This window comes from Cygnus atratus, chromosome 2 (assembly GCF_013377495.2).
Source record: "Cygnus atratus isolate AKBS03 ecotype Queensland, Australia chromosome 2, CAtr_DNAZoo_HiC_assembly, whole genome shotgun sequence".
NCBI lineage: Eukaryota > Metazoa > Chordata > Aves > Anseriformes > Anatidae > Cygnus > Cygnus atratus.
In genome coordinates, this window is record NC_066363.1 from 5,882,728 (window position 1) to 5,908,328 (window position 25,601).

At 36.2% G+C, this 25,601-nt stretch overlaps 1 protein-coding gene across 1 annotated transcript in view; it reads left to right on the plus strand.

The window, feature by feature from the left end:
• LOC118251773 (sodium channel protein type 5 subunit alpha-like) overlaps window positions 1-24,472 on the plus strand; it is a 38,148-nt gene extending 13,676 nt beyond the window's left edge. The window contains exons 10-25 of the mRNA XM_035554331.1: window positions 132-323; window positions 4,014-4,116; window positions 5,666-5,904; window positions 6,022-6,174; window positions 7,355-7,708; window positions 9,017-9,469; window positions 11,089-11,194; window positions 12,237-12,391; window positions 13,776-14,014; window positions 15,281-15,353; window positions 16,012-16,266; window positions 17,165-17,218; window positions 18,193-18,334; window positions 20,735-20,835; window positions 21,639-21,903; window positions 23,322-24,472. Of these exons, the coding sequence (XP_035410224.1) occupies window positions 132-323; window positions 4,014-4,116; window positions 5,666-5,904; window positions 6,022-6,174; window positions 7,355-7,708; window positions 9,017-9,469; window positions 11,089-11,194; window positions 12,237-12,391; window positions 13,776-14,014; window positions 15,281-15,353; window positions 16,012-16,266; window positions 17,165-17,218; window positions 18,193-18,334; window positions 20,735-20,835; window positions 21,639-21,903; window positions 23,322-24,472 (4,035 nt within the window). The remainder of the gene's footprint in view (window positions 1-131; window positions 324-4,013; window positions 4,117-5,665; window positions 5,905-6,021; window positions 6,175-7,354; window positions 7,709-9,016; window positions 9,470-11,088; window positions 11,195-12,236; window positions 12,392-13,775; window positions 14,015-15,280; window positions 15,354-16,011; window positions 16,267-17,164; window positions 17,219-18,192; window positions 18,335-20,734; window positions 20,836-21,638; window positions 21,904-23,321) is intronic.
• Window positions 24,473-25,601: the final 1,129 nt, after the last annotated feature.

Below are 25,601 nucleotides of genomic sequence, written 5' to 3' on the forward strand. Positions count from 1 at the left end.
ATATTTGAAAGGTAAAAATTGCTAATGCAAAACATTTAGATAGCACAATAATTAAGCTGTATATGGTCCTAGTCCATTCACTGGCTTTTGCCTTGTATTAATAGACAGACTTTTTCCTGTTTCTTTTACAGATGTTGGCTGCTGGAGAGAGTGATAAGGCCTTGCATGTCAGATATGAAATGCCAGTTGCTGACTTAGAAAATTCGAAAGAAAAAGAGATGAAAGGAGAAAAGCCCATTTCAAGACAAAGATTAATTTTAGGTGATCATGTTGAAGAGGAACACATATTTTATTCACAGCCTAATCATTGCCAAAAGAAACTTGTAAGTATTTGAAATACAAGATAAATTCATTAGACTTGCATGTGATATGACAATTTGATGAGCAGAAAAGCTTTATTTATTTGCATTTTTCCCCTCTCCCTTCTTGCATAAAACGAATTGAACTTGTTTTGTGGACCAATCTGAAAGTTAGCTTTGGGGACCAAAGGGAGAAATGAAACTTGGCTTGAAAGGAAAGTTAGAAGTGGCTGTCGGCATAGTTAAGACACACTATAGCCTGCTACACTTACAGCTGTGGTAAGATATGTCAGCATCTCTGTTATGCTGCTTAAAGAAACATAGAAAATCCTTTTATTTTTCAGAACTTCCCTAATAACCTAACCTTTCTTTTTTGTACACAGCTAATTCTCTGACCAAAATATTTAGCATTGGATTCAGTTCAGTATGACTACTGCTGATGTTAGGGGCATGATTCAGTTGTCTAAATATAAGCATCTAGTGCCATTTTAGATGTTCTTGAACAGGCTGTACATCCTAGACAACTTTGGTGTCAGTGGCACATCTTCCAGCACTGTTGTATTGGGTTTACGTGGCAAGGCTTTCGTAGCAGGGGAGCTGCAGGGGTGGACTCTGTGAGAAGAATCCAGCAGCTGCCCCATGTTAGGTAAGGGCCAGTTTCAACTGGCTCCAAAGGGACCCACTGCTGGCCAGAGCCAAGCCAATAAGCAATGTTGTTTGCACCTCTGTGAGAGCAGATTTAAGAAAGGGGAAAAAAAACCTGCTGCACAACAGCAGCTGGGAGAGCAAGGAGTGAGACCCAGCCCTGCAGCCCCCAAGGCCAGTGCAGCAGGAGGGCAGGAGGTGCTCCAGGCACGCAGCACAAGTTCCCCTGCGGCCTGTGGAGAGGCCCCTGGTGGAGCAGGCTGTCCCCCTGCAGCCCATGGGTCCCACACGGAGCAGATCTCCACGCTGCAGCCTGTGGAGGAGCCCCCGGTGGAGCAGGTGGATGTGGCCTGGAGGAGGCTGCGGCCCATGGAGAGCCCCCGCAGGAGCAGGCCCCGGGCCGGAGCTGCAGCCCGTGGAGAGGAGCCCACGCAGGAGCAGGGGGTCTGGGGGCAGCTGCCGCCCGTGGGGGACCCGTGCTGGAGCAGTTTGCTCCTGGGGGATGGACCCCGTGGTACGGAGCCGTGTGGGAGCAGGTCTTGAAGAGCTGCTGCCTGTGGGCAGCCCCCGCAGGCTCAGTTTGGGAAGGACGGCATCCCGTGGGAGGGACCCCGCGTGGAGCAGGGCAGAGAGGGACCGTCAGGGAGTGGTGGAGATGAAGTGTCAGGGACTGACCGCAGCCCCCAGTCCCCGTTCTTCTGTTCCCCTGCACTGCTCGGGGGAGGAGGTGGAAGAGGGTGGATGGGGGGAAGGTGTTTTTAGTTAGTTTTCTTTGTTTCTCACTTCTCTAGCTTATTTGTAATAGGCAATAAATTTCTCTAATCTCCCTACACTGAATCTGTTTTGCCCATGATTATAATTGTTGAGTGATCTCCCTGTCCTTATCTCAACCCTTCAGCCCTTTCCATTGTATTTTCTCCCTCTTTCCTTTTGGGAAAGGGGAGTGAGAGACTGTGGTGGAGCTCAGCTGCCCAGCTTGGTAAAATCACCACAACTGTGTGGATATCTCAAATACCTCATGGCATTTCAAAGGTTACTGAATTCCTAGATTTAGGCAACTGGATTGTGCTCCAGGTTTTTACTTGCAGGTGTCTACATGTAGTTTAGGTACTAAGCTCCCAGAGTAAAATGGAGATTTACTTTTTGGGCCAGATTGATACTGAGTGACAATGTGGTTGTCTCTTCACCACATTACAAGAACACAAGTCTTCACAATTATTGCATTCTTTAACAAGCAGTGTGATCCAAGCCATGTAAGTTGCTCTCATGTGGACTTCTAAAGTTAGTCAAATATAATCTGCAACACTTAGAGGTAATGGCAACTACTAGATTATCACAACTAGAAATTATGGCAACTACTGGCAACTACAAGATCTGCTAATGCTGACAGCTCTTCAATATGCTCTGTACTTCAATTGCAAGAAGAGGCTAAAGATGCCAAGTCAAAGAGAAAAAGGCAGATCAGAGAGAAAGGACATCATCAGTTCCATAAGAACTTAAAGGACTGTCTTTCTAGAGCTTATTTCGATATAAAATCCCAGTTTGTCAGAGGACTTCTCATCACTAGTTATTTCATTCAGTTTAAGAGAGATGAGCAACAGTAAATAGTTCAGCATTGATGGATGCTCTTAACCTTTCTAAAAACATGAACACTGAAAGCTTGTGAACAAACTTGAACTCCAGAAAGAAGACTTTGGGAAGTTCAGGCAAGTAGGCACACAAAATTTCACAAGTTTATCTCTTTAGAGTGACCAAATATCACAGAAAGAAATAAAAGGGCAAAATTGCCCTGGTAACTGGAATGCGATTAGGATAATCTAATTGGGTCTTTTAGATTCTGAAAAAATGCAGATAGAAAAAATGAACACTTTATCACTATATTACAAATTCATTTTATATGTCTATTCTGTGACTATCAGCTAAGTTTTGCTTAGCTTTGAAGTCATTAAAATATCAAAGAGACAAAAAGAAATTAATTAATAGTAAACCCCTAGGGCCAAGGGTATTAGTTTCATTCCCTGAATAATGGTTTTATAAAATATGTTCATAAAAATCTTGTTATGATGAAAGTCTGAAGTAATGATATGACATATCTGTAGTTACATACCCTCCCCCCCAAATAGAAATGAAATTAATTTTTGTGCTGAAAGTGAATACTAAGGTACTGTACATTATGATGTGGTCAGTCAGTAACTTCCTTCCAGCTGGTGGCTGTAATTATAACCTCCCTAATACTTGAATCTTCCTCCTTTCTGTTTTTCTCTACCTTGAAGAGTCTCACCTACTCTTTGCAGCCTCTTGTAAAACTCTTTATTTTACAACTATCTATTTATTTAGGCTTTAAAAATATGCATGTGTTGGGTATATTGGGGAGAGGGGGGAAGGATGCACAGTTATTGTATCAGGAACTAAATCTTTGATTCTTTGATTGTAATTTAGTGTATCCCGTAAGATATTTGGCTGTTTCTCAGTGCATGTCAGGAACAGTGAGGTTAGCATTCTGTAACTTTAATGAAAACATAAGTAGTCCCATTTCTAGTTTTAAGCAGTTCAATATTAGTATTCTTGATAGGCTTAAGAGGGCTGGGCAAACCAATTATTTTGACTCACTAAATAGCTATTATTAATATAAATTCTTATTTCTTAATAATAATAGTTCATTTTTTTTTTATTCAACCTGATCTTCAGCATTCTTTTTATGTGTTCCTTTTATCAAACACTGGAAAGATGGAATGATTTTTTTCCTTGCTCTCCTGATAATCATTTTTACTTTCTAGAATGAGTATATACATTCTATAATGGCATAATTATTTTTGTTAAATATTTTCAGAAGGAAACAACTTCTTGAAGAATGTTAGTGTTTTTAATGAAATGTCCTTTGTCTCCACATGATTTTTTTTGTTGTTGTTTTGTCTCACATTCTGTCAGCAAGGTGAGGCCTTATTACAATGTATATTTAAAGCATATTAACTGCATATTTATCTTACACTGTACATAATTTTTTTATATTACCAAACATTCATTCATATTCCCTGGCTATATTATCTTCTGTTGTCTTTCTAACCAAAGAGGCAGATCCTGCTGTCCTATGAATTGTCAGTGGACTCCATTAATGATCCTCTTCGAAGACAGAGGTTAATGAGTGCAGCCACTGTTATTACAGATAATTTGCGTAAGTCTCAGAGTTCTCTAATTCTTCAACTCAATTCTTCAGAGTTTTTTCAGCAGTGCTTAAGTAACTTGACCTAAGAGATCAAAATGTCACAAACAATCTGCATTGTGTAGAAGTCACTAGGGGAAATCATGCTGTAGTCAAAAATGAATTTCAATAAAATAAATATTCTCATACCTCACATAACTCTAACTGTAACTTGAAATTACCAAAGGTCATTCACATCTGATCAATAAAGTCACTGGGGTCTGTGGATGAGGGGAGAGCAATGTTGTCATTTATCTTGACTTTAGCAAGGCTTTCTGCAGTATTTCGTGTCTCTGTTGGGATGTTAAGGTCTTCATGAGTTGGCAGCCAGCTGATCAATGAACTGGTTGGACTCCTGGGCTTTGAGAATCTGGTGGATGTGTTGCATTATACCTTGGGTCAGGTAACAAAGGGAGTACCTCAGGGTTGTATCCTAGGATCCTTTTTGTCCTTTCATCATCATCAGTGATCAATGACAGTAGAGTGTTTACTCTTAAAATTTGTGGATGACACCAGACTGAGGGGGATCAGTTGATGCACTGGGGGTAAGAGCTGGACAGACTGGATGAATGGGCCAGCAGGAACCTTATAAAAATTCAACCAGAGCAAACCTTTGCATAAATGCAAGAACCTCTTGAACAATATAGGCTGGGAGCTGGCTGACTGGGAAGAAGCTTTGCAGAAAAGGTACTTGGGGTCCTTTTTGGAAGTGAGCTGAGCATGAGCTCAGCAGTGATGGCTGATAGCATCCTGGACTATATTAAAAGGAGCATAGCCAGGAGACTGAGAAAAGCAATTATTACCCTTAATTAAACACTTGTTAGACAACATACTGTGCCCAGTTTTGGTCCCCTCCCATACAAGAAATACACTGATGAGCTAGCCTGAGTTCAGCAGAATGCCACCAAGACAGCCAGGGGCTGGAATACTTACTCTGCTCTGGGCTAGTTCAGCCTGGAGGTGAGAAGGTTTTGAGGGTTTTGGATATCAGTCTTCCACTATGTGGGACAATGTTTCCAAGAAGATAGAGGTGGGCTCTTCAGAGTGGTGCACAGTAGGAAGACAAGATACAAGAGACATACTTTGAAAGAAAAGAGCTTCAAACTAAGGACAAGCTTTCACCATGAAGACAGTCAGACTTTGACCTCATAGCTGAGCAGGGGGTTGGACCAAGATTTGGGAGAAAACTTTCTTCATTTTATCCTGGATTTTGTTTTTCAATGCATGCTGCATCTGTGACTGTGCAGGTACAACTGACAGAAAAGATAGTCTGGGTAATAAACATACGAAGAGGTGGGTAATATCACCTGTTTCTGTAATTACACAATTTGTTGATGATGATCTTTAAATGGCCTGTGACTAGTTTGTGTAGAATGAATGAAACAATTTTTTTCTATCATGCTATTCTGCTCATAAGTTTGATTTTTTTTCTCAATCTTTTCTATGATTGATTGTCTTTTTCTTCATAAAATGAAATTCCACTTAATATTACTAATGTCACTTTCTTTTTTTTGTCATTTAGAATTGCAGGAGTCAAAGCTGAAATTCCCTTTAATTTGGAAACGTTTTGCTCAAAAGTATCTAATATGGAATTGTAGCCCATTCTGGAGATTAGTCAAAGAGAAGGTGAAATTGGTAATTTTGGATCCATTTGTTGATCTCATAATCATGATTTGCATTATAGTGAATACTTTTTTCATGGCTCTGGAGCACCCTGACATGACATCCCTTTTCAAAGACATGATTTATATAAGTGACAAGGTAAGTTAGTACTACCGTAGAGTGAATATGGAGGTATTGCCCCAGACTGACTGGGTCAGCCTCGTAAGACGTATTTTTTCTGTGACTTTATAGTGAATTTCTTTTTCCTCTTCCCAGGTCTTCACCCTGATTTTTGCAGCAGAAATGATCTTGAAAATCATCGCTCTAGATCCTTACTACTACTTTCAGCAAAAATGGAATATTTTTGATAGTGTAGTTGTTATGGTTGGCTTAATAAGTTTTAATGCAAATCTGTCATTTTTCAGGCTGGTAATCATTTCTTTATTCTCTTTTTAAAAGTGCCCATATTGTATAGATTTGTAAAAACATTACAGTGAAATACCCTCAAATTATTTTACTGGTGAATCTGTTAAATCTCTTTGTAAGTGAATAGTAAGCCAACATGGATCTTAAATTAGAATGAATATTAAATGAACATTAAAAAATACATTTAATATGTTTATTATACTGTGTATATTGGATACTACAAATCCTCTGGTGCAGTGCTCCCCCTCAGAGATTTGACTTTGCAGAAAGTTCATCAGTGTTCTGTTTGGTCTATACAATGGCACTGATCAAATACGTTTCAGATCTTCAGTCAGGAAAATATATTATCCGAGAGAGTTTTCATGTGCTTAAAGATAGCAAAGGTTCCTTCCCTACATAACTTTTCCTTTTGGGTTGAGAATTGTAAAATAGTGTGGCTTTCCTACAGGCTTAGGTGTAGAAGTAGGCTTTCCACCTTCTTGGGTAAAAGGACTTTCTCTCAGATATCTATGCATAATGTCACTTTTTTCTATACCCTTGCAGTGTGTTCAGAATTATATATGCTAAATTTACCAATTATTTTTAATATTCTTCCTAGCTTTTCAGAGTCATTACACCTGGAAAGTCAGTTGATTTCTGTTTCTTCTTTTGTATTGTAACTGAGTTTAACAGCTCAGAATTCTAATTTGACTTTAAAAGTCCCTTTTAATCATGAGGGTGCATAGTATATATCCCATCCATTTTTCCAAGTCTGTTGTGTGAAACAGAAAAAATTCTTTCCATTGTGATTTGATTATACTTGATGTAGCCCAAAATGCAGTCATTTCATAAACCTCGTCCAAGTACCTATTAGCTATCTGATTATTACTTTTAGTAGCTGTAGTACTGTGAGTAATACAAATGAACTTACGCATGCTGTTATTTAACATGGTATGAACAATTTGAAAGCTTGCCTGAGCAGTTCTCCATCCTCAGCAGTATTAACCATTTGAAGCACAGTACTTTTGGATTAGAACAGATAAAAACCTTTATTTGGGGGACAAATTATGATGGTCTTATTGGATATGGTCTTTACGGAAGTAAAGACAGCATGATAAATGCAAGATATCTTTTTGTGTGTGTGTGTGGTGTGCTATCTGTGAAGTGTTCTGCTAATCATTGTTCTCTTGTGTTTTACTTGCAGCTCAGAATCTTCAAATTGGCAAAGATGTGGCCAGCCTTAAATACTCTTATGAAAATAATTCTAAACTCAGTTGGTGCTCTGGGTAACCTCACTCTGGTTTTGATTATCACTGTATTTATTTTTGCTGTAGTAGGAAAGCAGGTTTTGGGAAAATGTTATGAGGCTAACTTCTTAAAAATAAATATAGACCATAATTTACGCTGGCATATGAAGGATTTTTGTCATTCATTCCTGGTCATATTCCGAATATTATGTGGAGAATGGATTGAAACCATGTGGGAATGTATGGAAGTGGCTGGAGAAGGTCTCTGTCTTCTCATTTTCCTGCTAGTCCTGGTGATAGGAAACTTAGTGGTGAGTTTCAAGCTATTTTTCAGTTTCTACTGAATGCATTCAGTTACATTGGCATCTTTTTTTCCCTGAGACAAACATAATTCAAAGAGTATCCACATTATTCTATTTTCTGGATGTTAATTAACATTTTTTTTTATTATTTTTTTTTCTTTTTTCTTTTTTTTCTTTTTTCTTCTTTTTTTTTTCTGTCTTTCTCACACAAGAGGTAGCCAATAACTAAAATACAGAAAATTACTAATTCTACCACAGTATTGAATTGCAGCACTTTCAATAATTTGGTGATAATTTGCTTTCTTCATCTATTGTGTCGCTGGGATCAAATAACCAAACTGCTTTTAATGCTTACCAATTTATCCTTACAGTATCAAAAGCCTACAGTACCCAGGTTTTCTAGTCTGCGTGATTTATACTCATTCTAACATATGTTGTGAGCTAGTTTATTCTTCCTGCCTGCCTATCTTGCACAAATACTTTTCTCTCAACTTTTCACAATCTTCTGTCCTTGAGAAGCATTGTTGGATTTTGTTTACAATAGCTGCAAATATATCAAACCCATTAAGTACAGGATTTGTTAGACAATGCAATAAAATTTCATAAAAGACTGGGGTAAGTCCTCAAGAAACTACCTAGTCTGTTTCTATATTCCAATAAAGGATGAGTTATGCCTTAGTCCTGTTTTTAAAAGTCTCACTAATGCAATCTTTTTGTTGTTCTTACCCCAGAATGTTTTTCTGCAAAGCACAGCCTTGTTCAACAATTTAACATTGTTTGAAAATATTACATTTTCTTTTGCCTGCAGTAATCACATTTTTTCCCCTTATCTTTCTTCCCAAAAACCTCAAACTTTCTGGAAAATTCAGCATTTTCGTATACTCACCCTCACCCCCAAGTAGATGCTTTGGTAAAATACTCTATTACCATGAGCAGTCAACTAATTATTGGAGGAATAAATCTTCTTATGCTCGGTTTATTGGTCTATACCAGATCTCTTTTGATTGTGTTACTATTAAAATTAATTTTTGCCCGCTGTTTTCAATCAATCTACCTCCTTGTACATTATGGATATCAGAACATATGAAAATATATTTTATATACCCCACACACACACTTCCTTCCTTTTTCTCCTGTCTTTCCTTCCAGAAGAAGCCATAACATACACAATTAATTTCCTATTATAATAGTAAATAATATAATTGCAGTGGTTGATGAAAGAGAGAGTGAGAGTTTTAATCTAAGGAAGGTTTGCTGAAATGTTATTTTTCTCTGTTAGAAGCAGCAGTGTCTTCAACTTACTTTATCTACTTTAAGGTGCTCAACCTATTTATTGCCTTGCTGCTGAGTTCGTTCAGTACCGACTCCTCAATGGGACAAGAGGAAGCTGAAAAACAGACTAAATGTCAGATTGCCATTGCACGGATTCACAAAGGCCTTCAGTCTGTGAAAGAGAGAATTTTGGATAAATGTGGCAAAATAATGAAAAGAAACCTCAAAACAACAGCCAAAAAGAATTCTTTGGTGAAAACTTCTACCAAAGACCTAGAAGAAAATAGCTATGCCATGACAGACGTCACAAAGGACATAGACAACAGTTTTTTTGACATTGGGTATTACAATACTGAAGAAAGTTATTCAGTAACAAGGAAATACGAAGAATTTTCAACTTATCATAGTACCTGCGTTCCCATTGCAGTAGCAGAGGCTTACACCAATGAAGGTGGTGATAATCAGAGTGTGTACACAGAAATGGAATACAGAAAACGGGTAAGAAATGCTAATGCTGAAAATTTATTGTAACTTTCACCTGCAAATTGTCTTGAAGATTCAACAGTAAATGTTACCCACAACCAAATGTGTGAACAGCAAGCTCAGATGTAGCAGCTGGCTGTGATTACTATACTGTACCTAGATTAGCTTGTTAATAATTGTATTTTATGAACGTCTGTTGTGGTATGACTGTGAAACTGATATGCTTTAAATCTATGAGAACAGGTATTTGGGCTCAAAATGCAGTTACCTAGCATTATGCCAAGGCCAAAATGTCGAAAGCAGTTGCTGGTTTTGGTTGGATTGTCGTATGGTCAGTGTCTAGCTGGAATAGTGGAATGCATTTCCTAGGCTTTTGGTTGCAAGAGGAGGTATTGTCAGTGGATATCTCTGGACAAATTCTCAAAGAAGCAGAAATTGCTGATCACTTTAGAATCACCAGTGGCTATTTGAAATATGTTTTGAGTTGGATAATGTATTATGTTATGAGTTATGTATTGCCTGGATTTTGTTTTGGCAAACGGACTGAGAGCTGATAGGGATCACTTAGCAATTCTGCATGGAACCAGAGACTGTTGGGGTGCAGCTGCTGAGGCTGAGCCGGTTCATCAGAACTTAGTATGTTGGCTGCAGGAATCCACCAGTAGGATAAATGTATACCTTGAGAAATGATACATGTCCGCAGGATAACCACAGCTCCAAAGTGTTTGACATTGAGGAAGAAAGTCTTATTTTATATGCCTTTTATCATTTAATTCTCTATAACAAGACAGACATGCTAAGTTTTGTGGATGCTTTAGATTCTGTTAAATAATTTTAACTTTCAGAATGACTCTCAGGATGAAAAAGGTAGAACATCAATTGTTTTGCATTATTTCACTCAGGGAGACAGATTAAAACGTAGAGAGCAGTGCCAGAGTTCAAGCGGCTTCAGTCAGATTTCTGGGACTTCAGAAACTCTAAGTTGCTTTTCGGAAATGCACCAAAAGAAAGGACAAAATGAGGTATTCATAACTTTTGTCATCTTGTGGAATATGCTAGAGATGAAAGTTGTCACAGTGGTTCTCTTATTCAGAGATGACAGGACAAGTAGTTTCCAAACAGTAACAAGTATAACTCATGCAGAAGATGGTGCATCTCTCTAGAGGTAATACTAGTTTAAAACATGGGGGTTTGTGTCTCATGAACAGCTGTGGCTACCAGTGTAACTTACTATATTATTTTCTACAAAATAATTGAACAGAAATTAAACAAGGAACACATTTTCTTTAAACTTATCTGATACGTACTCTTCAGTTTTATGGATAATTGTGTGCCATCATCCATGGATGCAAAAATTTGTTATCTAGAAATGGTTCCCCCAAAAAACCATAGTTCTGGTGCATAAACTTTAGCTTATTCTAATGCAGTGCAGTTCCACATAAAAAAAAAAGGTCATGGCTTGCTTCCAGACAATTAAATGGAAGTTCAGTAATGTTGGATCACTTGTATATTTTTTTATATATATATATATATATTCTTTATTTGGATCAGAGGGGAGTTTCATTTATTTGGAAAATGGTGACTTTATTAAGGAAAAACAAATCAATTCTCTTCTTTGCCTTTCTTTTGTGCAGAGATTTGATGTTGGTAGCTATTCTGAAGCCAGCACTGTGGATCCAGTTGCTCGTATGTTTTCCCAGCCTCAAAAATCACACCTACCTAAGCCCTGCTTTGCAGAAAGTAAGAATATTTTATTTATCACAGTGACACCAAATGAATAAAGGTATCTGTTTGGAACATTTCCAAATTGACAGATACTGTTTGCCTGAGACACTTATTTGTACACATAAAAACTCACATAAATGTACCTGATGCCAGCACACAACTGAGGCATGACTGGGATGCCTGAACACAGGCATTTAGTACCATGTGAAATGTCTGAGAGTACCCACAGCAACTGCATGGGGATGGCAGAAATGACAGAGGGACTGTAGGATATCCCAAAGGGCCTACAACAAATCTAAACACCTGTGTTTTGACAGCACAATGACATCTTTGGAGCGTGATTCAGTCTTATATTGAGACACCAGACTGTAGGTATTTGTGTATGAGTGAGGGCATTTAAACACCTCTGAAGGGGTAGCTGGAGGTCACCCAGGATATTCATCTTGGTATCTGGTATCTGAAGAGGCACGTCAACTGAGTTTTTCTGAGCTCCCAGTACAGTGGGTGAATATCCAGTCAATACAACTAATGGAATTCAGAAGACTGTACAGCTCATCCCAGGGTGGACGCCTACATCTGATTGCCTGAACTGCTCCAGAGACTACATTGACTCTGATGTTTCAATCCTGTTGACTTTAGAGATGAATGAAGAAGGGTGTTTTTGGAGCAAAATAGTGAACAGAATGTAGTTGTAACACCTCTGTAATGCAATCAAGTGAAATAATCAGTAGAAATAATAATTTACTAAACCACTAGTGAGGTAATATCTTTTTTTTCAAATCAAAAAGAATAAATGCAGAGGATAAAATAAGATTTTTTTTTAATATAGAATTGATAACATTTTAGATGAAACCCTTGCAGAGGGGCTTGTCTGCACAAAGGCTTCTCTACTTTTTCCATGTATGAGATGTTCTATTAAAAGAGATTACTGCTCTCTACAAATTCTGTCTTTTCTTTGGCTTTAGAACTTTTCAGCAACAATGAACATTCATTGTCCTACACTTTCTGTGGCTCCATATTTTCCATGAAACCAATATACTGTTCTTTTTCTTTTCAGGTTGTGTCGAATGTTCTCCGTGTTGTGCAGTGGATATCACCAAGTTTCCAGGCAGCACTTGGTGGAAATTTAGAAAAACCTGCTACAAAATTGTCAAACATAGCTGGTTTGAAAATTTTATCATTTTTATGATAATATTGAGCAGTGCAGCACTGGTAAATTTAATTTAATTTCTCAAACTTTGAATGAATGGTTGTCAGTAAAGGAAAGGAATCCTATTATTTCATTTATTTCTTCTTCTATTCTAGATGAGAGTATAATAAATGTATGGTTTGGTAGTTACAAGGTTCTCCTGCATTTGTCTAAGATACTTAAATGTATGGAATCATATTCTTATTCGCAGTTCTTTATGGAACTACTTGTGTGCTTAACTGGGAGGCTAAACCAGGGGCTGAAATTACTTATGAAAGCTTAAAAAATGGTTTACCTCCAAAGTTGTAAAGCAGACTAACTGTTCAATAAAACATTAGATTCAAAATCATCCACATATTAAGATGATCAGAAATTAAAAGTGAAGATGGCTGTAAACTGATAAGCTGACCTAATGTTTAATTGCTAATCTGATTATGTCTGTGCCTACTGAAGAATAAGGTAATTTTTATTTGATTTGAAAACATACTCACTAAGTTTACTGAAAGCAGTTTACTGAAGTGAGAAAGGAAAGTGAGTTATTATTTAATGTACTGTAGGACCTAAGTTGAACACGAAAACATTTGGTATCGAGATGCAAAATAACAAAACAATAATTATTTATTTTAATCAAAGACTTCTTGTGGTGTTGAGAACTTTAATGTTCCTAAATTCTGATGTCTTCTTGCAAAAGGGGACTTGCCCACTTTCTGCTAATTTATGAAGTTGTTTCTTGATAAGGAATTTGCTGAACTAGCTAGAATGAGGAGATATTGTATCTTCAGGCATGTCTAGGGTTTGGAAGTAAATTAAGTAAGATGGTGGTCATAGAAAGAATGCATAGAAAAGTACATGGTAAGTGCTGAGAGCAAGGAAAAAGTTAGCGATGAGAAGTTTTAAAGAGCATCACTCCTAATGAGCGGGTAGTTTGACTAATGGATGGAGGTGAAAGAGTGAAACGAATGAGGTTAATTATCAAACTTGATCAGAAAAAAAATAGAAAATAGTAAATAGGATAATGTACATGAATGCTGAGAGTTCTCAATTACCTACAGTCAAGTTACCAGTCCTGTGGACACAGTGACAGTTGCTGTGTAGATTTTTCTCCTAGTCATAGTAAAATTGGACCACTGTAGGGAGAAGCCACATTGGATACTCATCAGATGACATTTTAAAGAAGGGTAAAACATAAATAAGCCAAAGTATGTGATTTTCAACCCACTTGAAAATGAGAGTGTAGTTATTTTACAATTTAGGTTTTTACTTATAAGTATAAAACTAAGTAGGTGTTGCCAATATTATAACATGAAATGCTTATAATAAACCAAACTGTATGTTCTTGTGCAATATAAAAATAATTTACCAGAAAACTACTGAACAGTTTTAAACTGAAAATTTCTGAAATTCCAGGCATTTGAAGATATTAACCTCGAAAAGAGAAAAACAGTTAAAATGCTCCTAGAGTATGCTGATAAAATATTTACTTACATCTTTTTTATGGAGATGCTTCTGAAATGGATAGCTTATGGTTTGTACAGCTATTTCACAAATAGCTGGTGTTTGCTCGACTTCATCATTGTATGTGTAAGTATTATACTCAACTTGTCTTATAATTTGAATTTTGATATTTTCTGTCTTAAAAACTACATGTGAAATTGGATTATGATTAAACACAAGTGTAAAAGACAGATTCCAAAACTGAAAAGAATTGCAATCAAAAGTGACTGTAGGACAAATTTAAATGGAAATTGTACGTAATAATTAGAAGTTACTTAAAAAAAATTTAAAAATCCCACATTTATCAAGTATTATTGTTGTTGAGGACCATATTGGTACACACCTTTTCAGCATATAGCAAGAGTGTAATTAGCAATCAGAAATGAAATTAAGGGAAGTTAATTAGATATGATAGAAAAATGTGAAGGTGCTGGCAGCTCCAGCATTTAGAAACATACTTATTCTGAATCCCAACAAATTTAAATAATGCATTCTTGCCATATAAGAACAAAATATTTTTTGTCAACAATACACCTGGAAGATACTGAAGTTAAATAGTTTGAAATAAGAACATCTAAATAATTGGCTTCCAAGAACATCAAAGTAGCTGTTTGATAAGCTCTCTGAATATTTAGCATTGAAAGTTGTGAATACTAAGAAATTTCATCAGAAAAATCAATACTATGACTATTTAAAAAGAATATAAAGCAATTACTCTAGCAATTACAGATCTGTAATTTTCATGGCAATGCTGACCAAAACAGGGGAAAACATGAAAATGTCAAATGGCTAGACAATAAGATAAAAAATGTTAATAGGAGGGAAGAGGCAAATTATGAACTGGGGCAGGGGGGAACCCTAGTTATTGAAAGAATTTTTCAGTTCATTTTCTGTCTTATGAAGATCTAAAATCAAGACTGGATGTCTTTTAAAAAATATTTTTTTCTAAAATACTATCTTAAGTTATAGTAATAATGGGGAATTACTGGATACGCTTCTAAGAATAATTGTAAAGAAAATGAGAATAATTTATCTGAATAATTCTTTCAAGCCTTCTTAGTGTATGACATAGTTACCAACAGTTACCAATTTGGTTGTTGTACTGGTATTTTGAAGTATTATATGAACTGATTTTGGAAAAAAAAATGGAATGAAAGAATACCATTATTTGAAAATGTCAGAAAAGAATGAGGTAAAATTCTATCATAATAGCTCTGAGTGTATATTTTTTGCATTTGAATTACTGGTCAAGGATGTTATCACAGTAAGTCTGTGATTGTCTACTGAAACAAATAAAATAACCTTTTTATTTTATGCCAGTTAATAATCTCAGTTTCAATTCAATTAACACAGCTTTCATTTGTTTCCTGGGGACTAAAATCTGTTTCCCAAGACAAATCACTTTGTTCCCATGGGAGTGCCCTGAAATCTCTCAGGACGCTGAGAGCGCTGAGACCTCTTCGAGCTTTGTCAAGATTTGAAGGGATAAAGGTAAGGATATTGGGAGTGGTGTGTATATTTTGTAATAGCTGCTTTTGAAAAAATAAGAACTTGACTGGACATGACCCTGAGCAACTTGATCTAGGTTGGAGCAGCTGATCTGTGTTTCTAGTGTATTATGTATTTCTAGTAAATATTATGCAAGGCCGTGATAAAAGGCTTGGAACTTTCTCATAATGATAGCAATAAAACATTTCTACAGTGGTTATTGCATGAGGTTCATTTTGATCTGGAGGGTAAGCTGGTATTCTCTTACAAAACTCTTCCAAGATAAACAAGGATTATTTATCATGTTGTAGTATATGCAGATTGTTCTCCTATACTTGCTTTTTGGAGTCCATAGCTACCACAGACTTATTTTTTTTTATGTATTTGATTTACTCAAGGATAATTCTGGCTGCCATCTGTTTTACTTCCTCAGAATGACAAGATAGATACCACAGAATTACATACTAAGACAAGCTTGATGTTGGGCTGAAGGCTGGCTTTAAATGTCATCTGCTAGTTTTTATATGGGTGAGACTCTGCAATAGACAGAGAAGAAAAAATAATTGTTTTTTTGTTGTTGTTGTTGCTTGTTTGTTTGTTTGAGAATATGTTCTATTGAATGCGAAAAAATCATTCTTTTCATCCATTTTATTTATTTAAGGTTGTTGTGAATGCGCTCTTGGGAGCTATCCCCTCAATCCTGAACGTTTTACTCGTCTGTGTTGTCTTCTGGCTCCTGTTTAACATTATAGGAGTAAAACTACTCGGAAAAAAGTTTTGGAAATGCACACTGAAGACAGGAAATATCAGTGAAATTAAAAACAAAACTGACTGTTTAAAAAATAATGGAACATGGGTGAATAATGCTGTAAACTTTGATCATGTTGGAATGGGATACTTGGCTCTTCTCGAAGTGGTAAGTTCTCTAAGAACATGCTCGGTTTCAATTTCTTCAAGGAAAGAGCAGCCCAACCACAGGATGCTACTGCACTTCTGTTTATCTCACTGAAATTGGGGATTTTTTAAGCTTAAATAAATATTTTTCATATCTATGAGCTGCTCAGTTCCTCATAAAGAACACTTTAGTGTGTGCATCTTTGTGTTAAAATCAAGCACACTGTTTCATGGCTTTTTGATTTTGTTTTAATTTTGATAAGCAAACTAAGCCTGAAACAGTCTGATTGTTATTGGATTTAAATTAGTCTCATTTTCTTTAGACTAAAAGTTAGTCCCACACTGGGTAAGAGAGAAGGAGCACGGTGGTGCTGCTTATATTGTCTGTTATTATATAAGTCATGAAGAGTACGGATGCTAATTTACTGATCTTCCCAGTACCACAACAAAGGAGACAGAAGCACTTTTTAAAGTGGTTGTTATCCTCATGTCCTGTCTAGATTAAGTTCTTTGCCCTACATCCTCCACAGCCTTCTAGAATTCTGCAGAATGGCTAAAAATTGCAGGAAATAATCATTTGCTGTTCATCTTACACTTGTTTTCTTCCTTTTTGGATATATTTGCTAATTAAACTGAAACTTTTGCTGTTTTCCAAGAAGTACAGAATTTACAAAAAGCTCAACTTAGAGTGAACTATAAAAGACGTTTCACAGGATGCACACCCAGTTTTTATTTTGAAGGACATTGTATTATTTTTTTTCTTTTACTAAACTCCAATACAGCCAAGCAGATCTTTAGAACATTTTTATAGTACTCTGCTCACTTTTCCTCAACAGTTAACATATTCATACTTGTTCTACCAAAAATTTTAAGTTATTTTATTTTAATGAGAATAAAATTAATTATGCAATTATTTTTAGGCAACTTTTAAAGGCTGGATGGACATTATGTATGCAGCAGTGGATTCACGTGAGGTACGTTGCTAAAATGAAATTAACTTATTTTTTCTTTCCTTCTTTACCTTTTTATACATACAATTCACTTTTTCAACTTTGTTTGCATTATCGAGTCCAGAAATACATGCAGATGAATGCTTCAAGCTATGTAATGAAACAATAATCCTGAGAACACCAAATGCCTGAAACTTAGATGAAAGAAAATTGGTCAAAATAGTGATGCCACAGAAAAGCCAGCCTACTTTATCAAGAATGCGAGGGCAAGATGTTCAAGTTTTACACAAGTCTTTTTCTGGAAATAGAATTGAGAAAGTCTTGGAAGCATTATGCCTCTGAAGCAAATTTCCTTTTTTTAAAAATGTATACAGTAGCATTAAAAAGCATGCATGTTTAGCAGGTATTTCTAGAGGTTTCTTCCCTATGTTTGATATTCTTACTATTTCTTCCCCATTTCTGTGTGCTGTTTCTCACTCTTACTAGTACAGTATGATTTAACTTTGTACATGTTTAATTTAGTTGCCTTTTCCTTATTCATGCAAACATTAATTGTGAAGTGGCTGCTAATTAAAAATAAGTATTTTAAATTGGTATTTTAAAAATGCTTCTTGTCTGGGATAGCATTCAGGAGGATGGCAATTCACCAAATTGTTTTAGCCTGAGTTGTTTTTCTCATCTAGGCATTCAGAGTATTCCTTCTGATTGGAACTAATTATCTATTATTTAAGAGTAAGAATTTTTGCTAGAGCAAGGTTTATGCATCTTTATTTGTAATTATCTTTACATACAGTCACAAGACAGAACAAGACAGTCACAAGACAGAACAAGACAATTGTTCTACTTGTACATGTAAATAAAGTTTTAAATATGCATAAATAATCTATTGATCCTGACAATAAAAAGGTTGGTTGTTATAAATTTTGGAAATGACAAAGCTGTTACTATCTAGTTTTTACTAATATTGTTTTCCTGTTTGGATTTTTTTTTTTTAACAGATAGATGAGCAGCCAAGCTTTGAAGCATTTTTACCCATGTACTTTTTTTTTGTGATTTTTATTATTTTTGGATCTTTCTTCATGCTGAACCTTTTCATTGGAGTGGTGATCAGCAATTTTAACAAACAAAGGAAAAAGATAAGTACTGTATGAACTAATTTAGGGACTCTTGTAATCCTGATTTGATTAACTGTATGTTTGTTTGACATCTAGATATCTAACATTTTCAGATAACTATTTGACTGGAGAAATTTAAAATAAAATTTAGTCTTGTGTTTCAGGTTTTCAAAATAGGATTCTTGCTGCTAGCTCATGCTTAGGCATTGTTTGGTAATTTTCCTTCATTTAGTAATTTACCTGTAAATCCTGTTTACATGATAGGTCCTTCTGTTTGCTCTAAGTGGAAGGATGGGGAGAAGGGAGTAGATAGTTTTAGAGAAGTCAAAAAAAGTGTTATATACACTTTGCTACAGCAGACTGGAATTCTTTTTTTCTGCTTTGAGGATTAATTTTGGAGAACAGAATAACTCTTTTTGCTGAGAGTAAACACCTAACAAATGTGGTAAGGATAGTCAAAACCCATGACTGCTAACGGGAGAAGTAGCCACTGCTTTCCTGGTAAAGAAACTTGAAAAGGTCTTCTTAATCAGAACTTCTTCTAAATTAGCTACATTTTAAAAATCTGGTCTTCAATAAAGTACTCTACAGATTAATTTACTGGGGTTTTTAAAAAATTCTGTGGTGAGATCCATGCCATAGTCCCAGAAATAAGACAGCTATTTGTTAAAGTCCATGAAACATTGATTGCTTGCTCTCCTCATAGTTCCTCGATTACCTATTATTTTTATTCAGTAAGAAATTGAAGGAAAAATCTTGGAATGGAAAACACACCCAGAGAAAAGAAACAGTCAACCTTCCCAGGTATACTTCAGCTTCTTTGTGCCAGAAGATAATACAAAGCATCTGGAGCCTTATTTATTATCAATAAATATGTTGACCGAGTTCAATCGAGGTTTAATCAGTCCCTGATTCATTTAGGGACTGAATGTGCCCAGAATATTAAGAGCAACTGAGTCAATTAATCTACTTGGATGTCTTAAAACCACTAAGCATTTTGCTCATTAAAAATATACTGCAAAAGCATACTGACAGGAAGTTTACAAGTTCAAGGTGCATGTTTGGAAAACAGAATCTCCATAGGATCAATTTAGTTATTTCCATAGGCTGACTTACACACAAAGTGTGAAAGAAGTACTGCCTTAGGTAGAGATAGATTAAAAAAAAATAAAATAAGGTGCACAAGAAATTTTTCAGCTCTCTGCACCAGAATCACTTGAGGTGATTCTCCACCTCTATTCTGATCTCATGAGACTCCCCCCCCGGAATGCTGTGTTCAGCTCTGGGGCCCCAGCACCAGAAGGACAGGGATCTATTAGAGCGAATCCAGAGGAGGCCACAAAGATGATCAGAGGCTGGAGCCCCTCTGCTATGGAGCAAGGCTGAGGGAGTTGGGGTTGTTCAGCCCGGAGAGGAGAAGGCTCCGGGGAGACCTCACAGCGGCCTGCCAGGGCCTAAAGGGGGCTGCAGGAGAGCTGGGGAGGGACTCCTGGTCTGGGGGTGTAGGGATAGGACAAGGAGTAATGACTTTAAACTAAAGAGGGTTAGATTTAGATTAGATATTAGGAAGAGATTCTTCACTAGATTGAAGTGAGGCCCTGTCCCAGGCTGCGCAGAGGAGCTGTGGCTGCCCCATCCCTGGCAGTGCCCAAGGCCAGGCTGGATGGGGCTGGGGGCAGCCTGGGCTGGTGGGAGGGGGCCCTGCCCATGGCAGGGGGTGGGATTAGATGGGCTATGAGGGCCCTTCCAACCCAATCCATTCTATGATTTTATGGTTCTATGAATTTACATTGAATTTTCAGAGATTTTGCTGGAGTGATTGGAAGTGCACATGCCCTACAAAACATTGTTACAGGTTTGTTTTATAAAATGCTAATCATTCAATGATTTTATGATGGCTTCTCCTGGATACTTGGTTCAAAGTGATTGGTAGGTAGTACAGATGGCATAGATGGTACTAGGAAAAGTACCAGAAATCTGCAATAAAGAAAATCCCATAGAACTTGGTCCCAAAGTGCTTACTCATAATCCTCCACTGACTTTCTAGCCCAGCCACATGCTCTTTTCCTACCTTTCCCAAAAATATAAATGAAAAGTATTTTAATTATTGCTGAGTCTTAGGTCATTGTTAAAATACGAAATAGATTTATAAAAACATCAGAAAGGCTCTTACAGTTGAGGAATCTGATTCAGGAATACTGAGTGGACTAGATTTTCACAATCAAACCTTGATCATTTTTTTTCAGTACACCTTTTCAAAGAACAAGGAGAAATAATGAAGAAACATTTTTTTTTTCTGTGTTGTCTTAAATTCCATTTAGAACAGTTGTAATTCACTTTTTTATATGTAGATAAACTTGCTGGTATTTATTTAGTTGACTGTTTAAATGTCTACTGAACAATAGTAATTTTTCCCTTTACTTAGGTGGAAAAGATCTATTTTTAACTGAGGAACAGAAAAAGTACTATAATGCCCTAAAAAAACTTGGATCCAAGAAACCTCAAAAACCCATCCCAAGACCACTGGTGAGGCCATCGTAAATAGAATATGGTATCAAATATAAAGATGGTGACCATATTTAATCCAAGCAACCAGGCATCTGGAAATAAACTTACGAGTTAGAGATGATCATCATCCTCATTCCATATAGATATTCCATAATCTTCCTTACAGATTACTCTTTTTTTTTTTTTAATTCCATCTAATGCAGTCTTTCCTTGTGGGTATTAATGTAAGGCAATTTACAGCCTATTTATTCATATGTACAGAGTATTTATAAAAGTTTAATATTAAAAGTATTTGCTATTCATACCATAATCTTGGTTGCTTACATTGCATGATATTGCTTCTGCAACTAGATGGGATTATTGCAGGAGAATAAGTAAGGAGTAGTACATGCTACTCATTATTTACTTTTAAATCATCTTACTCTTTAATTCCTCTAGTTTCTTACTTTAATTCCAGTCGAGTTCATATGTTAACTATTCAGTGTTTTTCTTGCTTATGACTTTTTAATTTGAATTGCTTACACTAAAATGTCTGCTTCAATAAGTATTACTATAAAAAGAGCAATCACAAAGTACTCCAAATATTTTCCTGCTGAATAATTTTTTTCTAAAGAAACGTAGTTGCACAATACCTGAAAATACTTGGCCAAGTACTGAGTGTTTTCCTTGAATGTCTAAAGAAAACACCTAAAAATGCTTCTGGTACCTTATTATTAAGCTTATATTCTCTTAAATTCCCTTTCTAAGCAAAATTTACAGATTAACATTTGATTGTTGCCTGGGTCTTAGAAGAAGCATTAATCAGTTCTCTCTCTCCACAGAATATGTTCCAAGGATGTCTCTTTGATATAGTATCACACAAAGCATTTGACATTAGTGTCGTGACTCTCATCTGTCTAAATATGGTTGTCATGATGGCAGAAAATGACAATGAAGCCGTCAAGAATGTTCTTAAAAATATCAACTATTTTTTTGTGGCAGTATTTACTGGGGAATGTGTCATAAAAATACTAGCCCTGCGACATTATTTCTTCACCAGTGGCTGGAACATATTTGATTTAGTTGTTGTGATCCTCTCACTAGCTAGTAAGTATCATCTGCTAATAATTTGTCTTACCAGTACTAAACCAAATTTCAGTATGAAGCTACCACTGACATGTATCTGACAAACAAATTCCATATCCAGTGTACTTTTTCAAACCATATTCTAAGTGGTTACTTCTAAAATGTTATATGTTGTTTTCCATTATATTTTTCCAGATATATATTAAAAGATAAATGGATAGTTTCCTGTCATCTTTCTTCTCCTTTCCTTTCTCTATCCTTCCTCTTACTCTTCCTTCCTTTAAAAAGTATGAGTTTTATTTAAGCAATTTACAGAATAGCAATTTAATGCAGCAACATCTTTTCTAAGTTATTATACTTAAACAGTGCTCTTCATAATGTTTTTATACTTTTGATTTGCAAGTAACCACATTAACTGTCATTTTCACAATAAAAGTAAATCCAGGTTAAAATACATTTGTATGAAAAATGGGAAACTTCTATCTCCTTTTCCAGGACTTTCTTTTAAGAAGCCAGATCACAAGGGCTGATTAAGAAAGTTCAGGAAAGTTGAGTTGCTCAGCATCATTATAAGTCTACGTGACTATTTGTGGTTGTGGAAAATCTTATTAGAACCTGCTTAGTTTTTGTTGTTGTTGTTCTTTTTTTAAATAAGACTAGGTGTTTGTCATTTTCTCAGAAGAGTCATGTATAAGTTTAAGATTCTTGTGGAGTTTATTTGGTCTGTTTGGTCTGTCAGGATTAGGTTTTATCACAGAAAAAAGAAGGAGACATGAAAGAGTTCTCTGCTTTGTCCCTAATCACAATACCCCTTTGCTATCCTGTGACATCCAGAAGAATGCAGATTCCTAGGTCTTCTGTTTGTAATCGTACATTACTTCTGAGTTCCTGATGGTGACAGTAGGGTCGCAGAATGAGGTGTGATGGAAGACTAATAGTGAAGACAATTTTCCTTTATTTTAGTTTTGATCTTCTCTGATCTCATTCAAATACAAAGCATTAATGAAAGTCTTAATGTTTAGCATGTGGCCTGGGCCAACAGCTAGGCGATGAGCCCCAGGACAGGAGCTGAATAGATTAAAAAGGATTTTTTAAAAGTACTTCAGCAATGCATAACTTCAGGCACTGAATTACATAAATCTGGGAGGATGCAGTTTCCATACTATACATAAGCTCAGTACCTCTGTAAAGATATCTAAAGATATTACAATTTGTTTTGTTTTTCCTAAGCTCTTTCATAAGCAATTGCAGTATTGATGATAATGTTTTTATGGAAAGTGATAATATGTGATAATATGATCAGTGATAAGTGATAATATGATCAGTGATAATGTTGATTACTTTCAACACCTGAAGCACAGAATATAACAAAGTGAACATAAATATGGAATTTCATTGATGTGGCTTGACAACATTTTGGTTTCTTTTTCTTTTCAAAGCTGTTGGACTTGCTGAAGGCTTTTCAAGCTTCTTCTCTCCCACGCTTCTGAGAATTTTTCGTTTGGCACGAATTGGACGAATCCTTAGACTGATTCGAAAAGCTAGAGGAATTCGAACTCTTCTTTTTGCATTATTGATGTCTCTTCCTGCTCTGTTCAACATTGGTCTTTTGCTTTTCCTGGTTATGTTCATTTATGCTATTGTGGGCATGACAAACTTTGCCTGTCTTGGCTGGGAAGATGGAATTGATAACCTTTTCAACTTTCAAACTTTTGAAAGTAGCATACTCTGTCTCTTCCAAGTTATAACATCAGCTGGCTGGGATGGTCTTTTGAGTCCTCTGATAAAAGAACCTGCATCATGTGCTCCCAACTTAAATATAACAGATAAAGACAGCAATAGTTGCAGAAATAAGGTTGTTGGTATCACATTTTTTGTAAGCTATGTCATTATATCATTTCTCATTGTTGTAAATATGTACATAGCTGTCATTTTAGAGAACTTCAGTGTCGCCACTGAAGAAAGTGCAGATCCGCTTTGTGAGGATGACTTTGATATGTTTTATGAAACCTGGGCAAATTTCGATCCTCAGGCAACACAGTTTATTGAATATTCTGCTCTTTCAGACTTTGCAGATGCACTGGCCGAACCTTTACGCGTTCCAAAGCCAAATACAATTCAGCTCATATCGATGGACCTCCCTATAGTGAGTGGAGATAAGATCCACTGCTTGGATATCTTACTTGCTTTCACTAAAAGGGTCTTAGGAGAATCTGGGGATTTGGATAGTCTGGAATTACAGATGGAAGAAAAATTTATGGCTGCCAATCCATCAAAAGTTTCCTACAAGCCAATTACTACAACCCTTAAAAGAAAACAAGAGGAGGTGTCAGCTCTTGTTATTCAAAGGGCCTTCAGGAGGCATTTGATGCAGCGTTCTTTGAGACACGAATCTTTCTTATGCCATCGTAAACACTGTAACAGTGCTGTCTTTGAAGAAGAGACACATGAGAAGGAAGGTCTTATTGCATCAATGCTTAATGGAAATTACGGTAGGAAGACAGACAAATCACAAACTACATCTTCCATATCTCTCCCTTTATTTTATGATAATATTGCTGAAACAGATAGTGATAATGTGGACACATAGTTTAGCCCAGGGTGCAGCGTTTTTATTAAACCAATAAGAATTATTTTGAAATGGAGAAAGTCTTCAAATGCTAGTAATTGGATGAAGAAAATATCCTTAATTTACAGTAGTTATAGTATCCTTTAGGTATTGTGATTGTTCAGTTTTGCAAATGCTCCTTAAAGTAAGTAGAATTTGCACAACTATGTAATAAATATTAGAGGAAAATCAAACCGTGGATTTTTTTTCCTCAGCTACTGGAGTTGGTGTGTTAATTTTTACTTCTGTCATTTTTGTATTACTTCATATTTCTGTTATTATGGGAGAAATCTTACAAGATCAGTTGTAATTTTAACATGATTAATAGGCACACAAGGCTGTAGAACAATGTGTCTTCAGAAATAAAGCCTGGTACGAAAAATTGGTTATTGTGGGAAAATGAAATAATTACTGCATTTTCTGTGAAGGAGCTCACTTAGGACACTTAAATATAATCAGCCACTAATTTCTAGATTGCCTGAGACCATCTTTCTCCTAATTCCTTTGGGAGTACTCATTTACACTTATGAATTTTTGAGTTATCTTTACCTGTGCACCTAAACAGATTTAGGAAATCATCCTCAGGTGACTATGCTTGAAAGTTATATATAACTTGTTCTTTGTATTCCGTCATCTATGTCATTGATAAAGATGTTGAAGAGCACCAGTCCCAAGACCGACCCCTGAGGGACACCACTTATGACCAGCCTCCACCCAGACATAGAACCATTGACCACAACCCTTTAACTGTGACCAGCCAACCAATTCTTTATCCACCTAACAGTCCATCCTTCAGATCCGTACCTCTCCAATTTAGAGAGAAGAATGTGGTGAGAGAACATATCAAAGGCTTTGAAAAGCCTATTCATTAAATCCTGAAGTCAGGTAAACTTTGCTTAATGAGATCCTTCAAATGGAATGATTATAAGCACTACATGTCAGAACCTACACTTAGTAGTACTGTGTCTACTACACTTAGTAGATAGATCTTTTTAAGGAAGCTATGGGGAAAAACTTTTTCTCCTTCATGAAAAGTAGGGCTAAAAAAATAGCTCTGATGGCTCTGATGATTCTATTGCTCAGAACACCCAAAGGGCTGTCCCTGAGAGAA